Raw genomic sequence first — 12,313 nt, forward strand, 5'->3', positions numbered from 1 at the left:
CATTCCTATACAAGGAATGGGGTGGGTGCCCAAAAAACTTAAGTTGTATTGAATATTTTTTGGGAAAATCTTCGTTCATGAGACAGAAGAAAGAAGGAGAGAAGAGGGGAAGGAGAGGAAGGGGAGGGAGAGGGCTAGAGTGCCACTGCCATGTCGTCGCCACGCCACCACCTGAACTCTCGGGCGACACCCACGCCCCCACGAAGTTGCACGTCGCCGTTCTCCACCGGATCACCACCGTACTAGGCACGCCCACATCTTCCCCCACGCGCGCACGAAGTTGACTGTGCCGATTGTTGCACCACAAAATGCGATCGTGACACGCAGGCCTTTACTCTAGACACTGTCGGATGCGTCTAGGCCACTCGGGAACAGCACGCGGCCACCTCCATCAAGTTGCCATCGCCTTGCGTGCTCCAGCGTCGCTAACCGTTCCCGCCACGTGCACCACGGTCGCCTTCCCCGAGTCGTCAGCGTCCAGTGCACTCCCGTGCCGCTAATCGCTCCAATCATGTGCACCGCTGGCTGTTGCCATGACAATGCCGCCGGTTGCTGAAATTGACGGACAGTCCGTGCCGACTGTGGGACGCTTCTGCCACCGTTCTCGGTCGCGCTGCCGTCTCCCTGAGCTCGCACCATGGTAGCTGTGACCATTGTTGCATCGCGCTGGCCACAAGTCGTGCTCGTGTTGCACCGTCTTTCGAGTCGCTAAGCCGCCGGGCTGCTGATCCGGTTCACAAGTGCTGCACGCCGCGCCACGTCATGCCCAGCGCGCCCGTTGCCGTGTTCCACGATGCCCATGGATCAAGCCATGCCAACACGTCGCACCGCGTGTCACGACATCTGCGCTCGCACAAAGCCTAACACACCTATTGTCACGTACCACACCGTCGCACCAGCGCTGTGCTCCAGTTCGACCACGCATCGCACTGCCGTTGTCGTGTGCCACGATGACGCACGCCATGCCACGCTGTGCCCAGCGCCCATCGTCGCGCTCCACCACACCCTCGATCCACGCCGCCCCCAGCATGCCTTGCCGTATGCCGAACGCCGCTGTTGTTCACTGTGATCACCCCGCCTCGTGGTCCACGCCGCACCACTTCGCTCCCCTTCCAACTCCACCCCCCGCATCACTGCTCTTAGAGCGGTGTTGCACCACCAATTGAGCGACGCCATGCCTGCCTCCGGCGTAGCCCCACTGACTCTCCCATCGGTATCCCTGCATCGACAAACGTATGACTCCGAGACGAAGTCACCAAGAGGTACTTCGCTCCTCTAGCCCGCCCGTTAGTTATCTGTTGTTGTATACATTTCCATTGCACTCCACCGCGCTGGGGATAGAATAGATGAGAGTATAAACAAACACGAGAGCGTCCAACGAGCGTCTTCCCTAGGTACGGGGCCGAGCCCCTCTGTTACGTGAGAGCACCAACGGACTCAGTCTGTCCGGCGCCATAGACTCCTTCATCTCTCCGATGAGGGTTGGGAGGTCACCGTCACTGCCATCAGTCGCCCTCCCCGGAGCACAGAGCCTGGAGACCCCACGAGTCAGGACCTGCACGTACGCTCACCTAGGATTGCATCACATCACGTAGACGCATCTCCGTAGGTCCACACCGACAGACAACGTCATCGACGATGCCCGCATTAAACTCAATATCCGAGCATTGTCTTGGTACCCGAACAGATGACGTCGCCGACCTGATTGACGTTTAGGTAGAATACCATTCAGGGATTCATACGGATCAATTCAGGGAAATCTTTCTCCAAAGAGCACCCCCTATCTGTCCTTAGTGTCGCCACACTAACAGCCACAAGATCAACTATACATATCATATAAATAGGATCAGTTTTTGTTATTTTATCCGTATAATTCGATGTTTATCTAGACTATCCATCAAATAGGAATATTTAGAATACATGTTTAAAGACTAGTGATCAATGTATTATGATCTCATCATAATTCACTATGTCATTGCACATATTCATGGACTTCATTATAATCATCACAGTGGAATAATAATGAACGTAATATTTTATTCAATGAACTTTAATAAACATGGTGTTGTGATTGGCTTGCCAGCCACATAATATCCATCATCTTAATATACTGTTTAAGTGAAATTTATTGATTTGGTCTCATTCCTACTTCATACATGCACCTTCACACAAAAAACAATTTTCATGCATGCCAAAATTTTAGTTGAATGAAAAAGGGACGATTATTAATGAGCTGAAGTATTTCTTGGAGTTTATTACCGTGCAACTGCGTTAAAATGGTCAAAAGATATTTTGGGCTTTTAAAGGAACAATCAGGTGATAATTCATCATGTCCTGACCTGCCCATTTAGCCCTCAAATACAGCAAAAAAAAAGGGGAAGCTGAAATTTACAAGGAGAAACTTTCAACCAATGAGATAAAGAGGCAACAATGGTAGTGAAACAAAATATAAAATCACATGTCGGTTTCTAGAAAGTCACAACCCAGTAGGTCAAGGCATTCTCAAGAGTACATGTTGTTTGACTTGTGCAGCATAAGTTTTTTGAAGTTTCATTTAATCTCATCTCTTGTTTGAATTGCAAAATGCATGATGCTAGTGGAATATAAGAATTCAAACTTGAGAGGAAACATTAAAGGTTAAAGAGACAGGCATTAAGGTCATAGGGAACTTAGATCTACATTTTCTTAATGTTTCCTGTCCATTTTTCCTTTTATTCCACCACTGTCCAAACTTGTGTGGGCAGCACTTGCAGCAAGTTAGCCGCAGGCACACCATATTGCCCTCTAATCTATGGGTCAGTGGCATTCCTGCTTTTCTACAGGTTTCCTCCTTCCAGACTTGTCCAAACATTGGCCAAGTCTGGAAAAGAGTGAACCAGCCTGAACCGGCCTAGATCGAGCCAGCCGACCCAATAGCTCGACCCTAGCCACTATTGTCTACTGCTAAAGATGCAAAATACAGGTATTTTCTGTATTTACAATTTTTACTAATATAAAAAGCTTTTAAATAGTAATATTAAGCTATATTTAGTCTAGCCTTGAAATAAACTCCTGAAAAATCTCTTAAAAACATATTTATCATGGGTAGCCATTTATTAAAACTAATTCAAAAATCTATAAAATACCAAAATTACACGTGTCCTCTTTCTAGATGTTATATAAAATCAGGATAAAATAAAATAAATGGTATTAGTAATATTCCTTGCATTTCAAACAAAAAATAATGCCTAGAAAATTATATAATATTGTGGAAAATCCCAAACAAGTTGGCATTTAACCGCATTTCTTTTGTTTCCAAGCTTAAGATAACTTATGTAATAATTTCCATGCTTCCTATGGATCAACCCCTTACCGCATATTAATTATATATTATTTAAGTGGAAACTTATAAGAAATATTGTTAGCCAAATCTGGATTAAAACAGCGAAATGAAAACCCAAATTCGGACTTATCACTGGACCATTTACAAGGGCCTTATTATGGCCCATTGTACATCCAGGTTTTTCAAGAACCTTTGAAAGTGCATGTCAATCTTGAGGAATTATCCAGCACTTCAAGAGATTATAAACGTTGTGAACGGCCCAGCAGTTTGAGTGGCATATGGAAATATAACCATCAATTAAAAAAAGATCAGGCTGAATAGAGTGGGGAATCTGGGCTGGGCTGGTCTGATTTTCACCCATCTCGGAAGGAGCGTCCAGAGTCTTCAGATGCCAGTTAATTGGGGGGGTGAACGTCGGTGGCTTAGCGTCTTCTCCGGCGGCTGGCGGGCCTGAGGTGGCCATGGCGGCGGAGGTGCTGCGGGTGTCCGTCTTTCTCGTGTTCTTGGTGGCTACTGTGCGGATCTTGGAGAACCTCCTCCCGCCGGAGCTGACTTCGTTCCACCGTCCCGTTCCCCGCGTCAAGATACCCGCCGACCTCCCCCTCCGCTTCCGTCCCGACGGCACCTTCAAGATCCTCCAGGTCCGTTCATCCTCTCCATCTATCAATCTTTCTCTCGCTCTCTCTTTCTGTCTTTCTATCCATCTATCTATCTCTCTATCTCTCTCTCTATCTGTTTATCTATCTATCAATCAATCGCTCGCGCTCTCTCTCTCTCTCTTTGTCTATATATGTATCAATCAATGTTTATCTAGCTATCTCTCTCTATCTTTTTATCTATGTCTCTCTCTCACTTAGTATCTATCTATATCTATCGACCTATCTCTCTCTCCCGCTGTCCTTTTTCTCACTCTCAATCTGTTTCTTTCTGTCTACATCTATCTCTCAGTGAGTATCTATCATTTCTCTACCTACCTATCTATCTATTTATCTATCGACCTATCTCTCTCTCTCCCGCTGTCCTTCTCACTCTCAATCTGTTTCTTTCTGTCTATATCTATCTCTCAGCGAGTATCTATCATTTCTCTACCTACCTATCTATCTATTTATCTATCGACCTATCTCTCTCTCTCCCGCTGTCCTTCTTCTCACTCTCAATCTGTTTCTGTCTGTCTATATCTATCTCTCAGCGAGTATCTATCATTTCTCTACCTACCTATCTATCTATTTATCTATCGACCTATCTCTCTCTGTGTCTATCTATGTATCTCTCAATTGGTACCTATCCATCTCTCTATCTATCTATCTTTATATCTACCTATCTGCCTATCAATGTTCATCTATTTTCCCATCTCTATATCATATTATATGTCCATCTATCTGTATATGTATATCTCTCTCTCGGGATCTATCTACCTATCTAATTTATCCATGTGTTTATAAGTACCTAGCCAAGTATTGATGTATGTATTTATCTAATTATTTCTCTATCTATCTATCTCACTCTCTATCTATCTCCATCTGTTTCTAACTTTCTCTCTATATAATTATTTCTCTCTCTCTCTCTCTCTCTCTCTCTCTCTCTCTCTCTCTCTCTCTCTCTCTCTCTCTCTCTCTCTCTATTTATTATCTGTCTAGCTATCGGAAATCGGAATCTATCTAGTTATCTATACTGCTATCTATCCGTTTGCGTGTAAAACCGATACATGCGTGTCTAAATCGCGCGAGCGACGTACGGTGCGAACGATGAAGGTGGCGGACCTGCACTACGGGACGGGAGAGGGGACGCGGTGCAGGGACGTGGCGGCGGGAGAGTGGGCGTCGTGCAGCGACGCGAACTCGACGGGCTTCCTCGCCCGGGCGATCCGCGCGGAGAGGCCCGACCTCGTCGTCTTCACCGGCGATAACATCTTCGGCCCCAGCGCCCGCGACGCCGCCGAGTCGCTCTTCGCCGCCTTCCGCCCCGCCGCCGACGCCCGCGTGGCCTGGGCCGCCGTCCTCGGCAACCACGACCACGAGTCCTCCCTGCCCCGCCCCGAGCTCATGCCCCTCATCTCGCTCATGGACCGCTCCGTCTCTCTCCCGGACCCTCCCGGCGTCGACGGCTTCGGCAACTACGCCCTCCGCGTCGCCGGCGCGCGCGGCTCCGCCCTGGCCAACTCCTCCGCGCTCCGCCTCTACTTCCTCGACAGCGGCGACCGCGAGCTCGTCGCCGGCCGCCGGACCTACGGCTGGATCAAGCCGTCGCAGCTCCGCTGGCTCCGCGCGGTCGCCGCCGGGCGCCGCCGGGAGACGGCGGCGGGGCTGGCCTTCTTCCACATCCCGCTGGCGGAGGTGCGCGGGCTGTGGGGGAAGGCGATTGTGGGGGAGTTCCAGGAGGGGGTGGCGTGCTCGGCGGTGAACGCGGGGGCGCTGGAGACGATGAAGGGGATGGGCCACGTCAAGGCCGCGTTCGCCGGGCACGACCATCTCAACGACTTCTGCGGCGACCTCGGCGGTGTCATGTTCTGCTACGGTGGTGGGTTCGGCTACCACGGCTACGGCCGCCCCGGCTGGGCCAGGCGCGCCCGGGTCATCCTCGCCGAGCTCGGCTCGGCCGGCGTGGCCCGGGTCCGGACTTGGAAGCACCTCGACGACCCTGCCTTGACCCTCATCGACGAGCAGGTTCTCTGGGAGGACGGCGCGTCCTCTATCTGAAAGAGAAGAGCAGAGAAACGATATTTTCTACCGTATCTTGCATGCAGCTCTTAGTATATCCTGATAGTACGTGGGACTACTTTATAGTTTTGACAGGATGATTATTTCATTCATGCACTAAAAAATCGTCCTCTGAGGGAGATCAGAAGAGTTATATTTTGCACAGGACTAGGGGTCGGGGTTCAGATCGGATTTAATTTAATCGATTAAATCCTGATCGAATGTTTCCAACGATCATCTGAAGATTCTATCCGAACAGGTTTAATCTTTCAGTCTACGTCTTTCGATTTAGTTTGTACGTTCATGTTCGACCGAATATTTATTCCAACAGTTTGAACAATTTGGAAATAAAATAAAATTCCAGAAATTGGGATTATTTTGTTGAAGAAGAAGGTATGAGTGAACTCTTACTTTCGGAAAACTATAAATAATGAGGTACATAAAATATGTTGACTTATTTTGAAAGACAAAAGCATAAGTTTGGAAATAGGCATTATAAGTTAGCCAATATTGTGTAAATTATCTCTATTTAGAGGTATAAAATTATGGTAAAAATATTATGGAGTACTAAGGTATGACAGTATGCGACTATGAGAAGATAGGAGAGAATTATAAATCATCATTATTGGAAACTATTGCATAATTCTGTACATGAAAATATTACATAGATCACAAAATGTTTAACTTGACCGGACGAGACGACGTGACGTGATCGAGTGAGAGGATGTCACATGCCAGTGACGTCGCCGACCACACAGATTGAGACCACGTCAGTACCGTGCGCTTACGAGATGTTGTGACGTGACCGGACGAGATGACATGACGTGATCGTGTGAAAGGATGGCACATGCCGGCAATGTCTCTGTCCACGCGGATGGAGGATGTCCCTGAATGAGACCACGTTCATACCACACGCCGACGAGCCAATGTAGTAGATGAATAACATGCATAAAAGCAAACCGTCTAATTAATGATAATGCAAATGAGGATGAAAAGTTTGTTTAGCCCGCCAAAGGAGTCATTGTATTTTTCATTCCTAAAATGTTCCCCAGTAATCAGCCAACCCCATTCTTCTATGTAGTTCCCTTGCTCAGTGCTCCCACACAGCACTACTCGGGGTTTACAAATCTGCAAGAGTGAGATGAATTAGCGATCTAAAAAAGATAAAATCATCTAAATAATGATAACTCCCTCCTCTTCTCTCATGCTTCTTCCCTCACACCCAAGACACCAAGAACACACTTTATGGATCTCAAAACTCACTATCTTTCAATCAGTTCACACTAATAGGAAGCAAGTTCAAGATGAATTTTACAGTGATCCAGGCCTCTATTTATATAGAAAAGGGTATGGATGGAAAGAGGAGGGGGAGATGAAGCAATGCTGAAAATTTCAGCTCAATCAGACCTGTAGATCGTCAGGTATCGCCGTTTGAAGTTGGAGCAATCCTAGCCCTTATATTTCTCTCTCCTCATCATAGTTTCCGACGCTTCGTCTTTTTTTCTATTTTTGGTTGAACTGTCAAATAATTTTATAGGTATACAATTATGGTAAAAAATATTATTGACTACTAAGGTATGACAGTATGTGACTATGAATAGATAGGAGAGAACTATAAATCACCATTATTTGAAAATATTACATAATCATATACATGAAAATATTACATAGATCACAAAATTTTTAACTTGACCAGACCAGACGACGTGACGTGATCTAGTGAGAGGACCTCACATGCTGGTGACGTTGCCAACCACACAGATCGATCCCACGATTGAGACCACGTCAGTTCCGTGCACTAATAAGATCACGTGATGTGACCAAACCCGACGTCATGACATGATCCAGTGAAAGGACATCACATACTGGCAATGTCACCGGTCACACAGATAAATGATGTCCATGGACGAGATCACATCCATGTAGAGAACCAATGACAAAACATGTTAGATGAATGATATGCATAAAAGTAAAATGTCTAATTAATGATAGCGCAAATAAGGACAAAAATTTTGTTTTGCGTGACAAAGGGGTCATTGTAATTTTCATTCGTAAAACGTTCCCAAGTAATCAACCAAACCCATTCTCCTATGTAGTTCCCTTGCTCAGTGCTCCCACACAACACTACTCGGGATTTACAAATCTGCAAGAGTGAGATGAATTAGTGATCTAAAAAAAGTGATGGAAATATATATGGCCCGCAAGCCGATCACACATTCCACATCTCGTTCGATGTTCATTGGTAGAACATATTCATTATAGTGCACATGTGATGCTTATATTGAAGTCCATGAATACATGATCGGACTTCGTGAATTATGATGATATCGTAATATGGAGATCACTAGTCTTTAAGCATGTGCTCTAAGCATTCCTGTTCAAAAGATACGCGAGAAGGACATCGAAGTATCCGGATAGAATAGCACAATCTAGCCTCACGCATATGATGAGTATGGCCAGTCTCGTAGTCATTAGTGTGGAGACACTAAGGATAGATAGTGGGTGCTCTTTAGTGGAAAGAGTTCACTGAATTGGTCTGTATGAATCCTTGAATAGTATTATACCAAACTTTCAATCATATCGATTTACATCACGGTTGTGTAAGTGGTACTTAGACCTGAGACACCAAAGACGTCTTGTGGACAGACGGTTGTACGTTGGCTATGGCCAACAAGTCTCTAATCATGGGATTTTAAATGGTCTTAGTTCAGGTAGATCAAGAAGTTCACGAAGACAATTGAGTGGTTAAGATGAGATCATCCACCCTCGGTATAAGAGGTGACAGCTCAAGGAAGACGATGCAATGAAGTCCTTGCCCAAAAAGAGTTCTCCGATGATTTCTGAATGCATCAGTACTAACTCGGATGACCAATTAGGGTTTGACAATTTACCATAATCTAAGTCGTCCAAGGGGCGTCAAGTGGATGGGGGACATACATACACGATAACCGATGACGAACATGTTCCATGAGCGATTCGATACACACTCCTTTGTATCTTCTAGAACACGAGGTGTAGCTTGACACACCACGTGTTGGAGACTCAACCTATCGATTGGGTTAAATCAATACAACATTAATTAATCTATATGATGATATAGTTAATTAATTTGGAAGGCCAATAAAGGTTTTTTGGCCACTAGAGTCGTTAACTAGACTGATACATGGGCCTAGAGGGTCACACGCAAATGGTCTTTTGGACGTCGGAAGATATACTTAAGTTTTGGGGATTTTTATGAAGAATTACCCACTTAGTATAAATAGGGGAAGGCCCTGAACAAAATTCACCCAAGCCAGAATTGTTTAGGGGGTCTTCCCCTTCTTCTCCGTTCTCCCCTCACACCCTCTCCATGCCTAATGTGATCGGGACGCCATAACGACGACGATGGAGGTAGAATGGGGCTCGTCAACAATAAAGAGGAGATTCGAAGTGCCAAGGATCGCGTGGATACATCTAGAGGCTGCACACTTGTGCAGCTTGCCTCGTCTCGCTCCGTGATCCAAGAAATCACAAATGCAATCTGTGGAAAGGTACTTCGTTGTATGGTTTTATTCAATGTCGTTATGATTCCATTACATGTTTTCCGCTGTGTGGAATCCTCGTCTTCATCAATGTCAAGGCCTCTAGAACCCAACAAAAAAATGAAACCGTCTAATTAATGATAGCTCCCCCTCTTCTCTAATGCTTCTTCCCTCACACCCAAGACACCAAGAGCGCACTTGATGGATCTCAAAACTCACTATCTTTCGATCAGCTCACACATTTAGGAAGCAAGTTCAAGATGAATTTCAAAGTGATATAGGTGTCTATTTATAGAGCATTGGGTATGCATGGAAAGAGGAGGGGGAGATGAAGGATTTCTGAAAATTTAAGCTCAATCAGACCTTTGATTTTTTTCCCTCATCATCATCGTCTTTTACGCTTCCTCTTTTTCTAGTTTTGGTAGAACTATCAAATCCTTTGAACTCCTCGTCCTCTCATCATTCATGATCGTGCCTTTTGGAGCTGCCGCGTGTACCTGCAAGATCAAAAAGACATAAGAGAATCATGGTGTATTTATATTGTTTGAATAGTTTTACTTTATCATTCTCGCAGCTGACGTGGCAGCGCGTCATCGCACGTCATGTCATCATTGTCCCCTTTTTAGCAAATAAGAGAGTGACACATGTACGTCATGAATATTATGTGGCCGTCAAGTCAATCAGACTACCATGTTTATTTAAGTTTATTGAATACAATATTTGCATTCATTGTTAATTTGTGTGATATTTATAATGGAGTCCATTAATACATGCAATGACTTAGTGAATTATGATGAGATCATAATACGGTGATCACTAGTCTTTAAACATCAAATTATTTGATGGATAGTCAAGACGGACATCAAATTATCTGGATAGAATAGCACTAGATGATCTTACTTATACGATAAGTATAGTTGATCATGTAGCTATTAGTATGTTGACACCAAGGACAGATAGCGGGTGCTTGATAACATGCATTTTAAGTACCTTATATGATCATATTTACCTATTTATATGCATTTAATTACTTATATTTGCATGTTATCAATCTTAAAATGATTAAATCTGTTCTTAGAATGATTTGTTGATTTTACTGCATTTTTATGGATTTTCTAACAATATATTCTAAAATAATATTATTTTTGAGATAGAAAATGATTTTTCTGGAATTTTTTGACATTTTATTTGGAAAGATATGATTTTTCTGAGTCAAAAATATATACATACGTATTTTTTGGGCTTTTATTTTATTTAATATGAATTTTTAAATGTTTTTGGTTTTTTTTTTGCGCCGGGTGACGTGGCACACTCACAGCCACTCGTTTAAAAGAAAGAAAAAGAAGAAAGAAGAAGGTGACGTGGCGCGCTGTCGCGCCGCCACGTCTCCCTCCGAAAACAAAACGTGTTTTGCTTTTTTTTTCTTCTTCTTTGCTTTGTTTTCTTTGACTTTTCTTCAGGTACACGTGGACTTCGAAAAGCGCACGGAAGACGAAAAGCACGAAATGCGGAGCGCTTTGACTTCTCAACGGGCACGGAAAACACCGCTGATGATGAGGAGAGAGAAAATATCAATGGCTAGGATTTCTTCAAATTGAAACGGCCATAACTTTTGATCTACAACTCCGATTTAGCTGAAATTTTCAGCGTTGCTTCGTCTCCCCCTCCTCTTTCTATCCATACCCTCATCTATAAATAGAGGCCTGGATCATTGTAAAATTCATCTTGAACTTGCTTCCTACTTGTGTAGGCTGATTGAAAGATAGTGAGTTTTGAGATCCATCAAGAGTGTTCTTGATGTCCTGAGTGTGTGGGAAGAAGCATTGGAGAAGAGGAGGGGCTTACCGGCACTCGTAAATCGCCGTGATCCTAGCGGAACATAAGGATCTAAGGTAAGTGTCCTCGCCTTACGTTATCTCTTTCCCTTCACTATATTTAACATAATTAGAATTTTCATCATACTTGCACTCTCATTTCACTCGTGTTTCTCGTCTCTCCATCCGTGCCATCATACCCAACCATTATCCTCATTTATACTTTCGTTCATCTTCGTGTCCGTCACAATCATTTACTCTTTATTTTAGTTGAAATAACATATGCATTTAGTACTTCTTAATCAATATCACTAGCTCATATCCTTGAATCGTGCTTTTGTCGATCTTCTCATAAGAACATCACGAGTTAAGAAAGTAATTCCTTAATCTTCGTTCCCTGTGGAGACGATCCGTACTCATCCCTAACTAAATATTTTTAAGTACGGTTAAATATATTTATTGAATAATCTCAATCACCAACGATAAATTTTAACCCTAAAAGTGAGATTATCAGTGCTCTTTGGAGAAAGAGTTCACTGAATTGATCCGCATGAATCCCTGAATGGTATTATACCTAAACGTCAATCAGGTTGATTGAAGTCACGGTTGTATAAGTGATCCACTGACCTGAGACACCAAGGACATCTCGTGAGCGAGCGACTACATTTTGACTATTGACGAAGGCGAAAATGGGGTTTTAATTTGTCAGTGTTATTTTTGCTTCGATCAAATAAAAATTTGTATATGTAAACTTACTCAAAATCTTATACAGATGAGCAAGGTTGTCTCCACAGGGATTGGCACTTGTAGATAGAATTCACTAATGAGTAGGATGGTCAACAAACACCACTAGGTGTTTGTTTTCATCTCTAAAGAAAGGTAAAGAAGAATTTAATGATGATTTATAAAGGAAGTCCTCTCTAACAATTTTATTTAGACCTCTAATTTTGTATACAGACA

The 12,313-nt window shown here is 43.9% G+C and overlaps 1 protein-coding gene across 1 annotated transcript; it reads left to right on the forward strand.

The window, feature by feature from the left end:
- The first annotated feature begins 3,616 nt into the window (after positions 1-3,616).
- On the forward strand, positions 3,617-6,125 carry PAP28 (purple acid phosphatase 28). Its single transcript, XM_078581961.1, has 2 exons — positions 3,617-3,963; positions 5,074-6,125. The coding sequence occupies exons 1-2, from the start codon at positions 3,784-3,786 to the stop codon at positions 6,016-6,018; spliced, it is 1,125 nt and encodes a 374-aa protein (XP_078438087.1). The 5' UTR covers positions 3,617-3,783; the 3' UTR covers positions 6,019-6,125.
- Positions 6,126-12,313: the final 6,188 nt, after the last annotated feature.

Source organism: Wolffia australiana, chromosome 10 (genome assembly GCF_029677425.1).
Source record: "Wolffia australiana isolate 7733 chromosome 10, ASM2967742v1".
NCBI lineage: Eukaryota > Viridiplantae > Streptophyta > Magnoliopsida > Alismatales > Araceae > Wolffia > Wolffia australiana.

What these genes read in the sequence shown, in the direction of transcription:
- PAP28 (XM_078581961.1), top strand. Translation starts at nt 3,784, where the DNA reads ATGGCGGCGGAGGTGCTGCGGGTGTCCGTCTTTCTCGTGTTCTTGGTG. An exon ending in GCACCTTCAAGATCCTCCAG is followed by an intron (nt 3,964 to 5,073) that starts GTCCGTTCATCC and finishes CGAACGATGAAG; the next exon opens with GTGGCGGACCTGCACTACGG.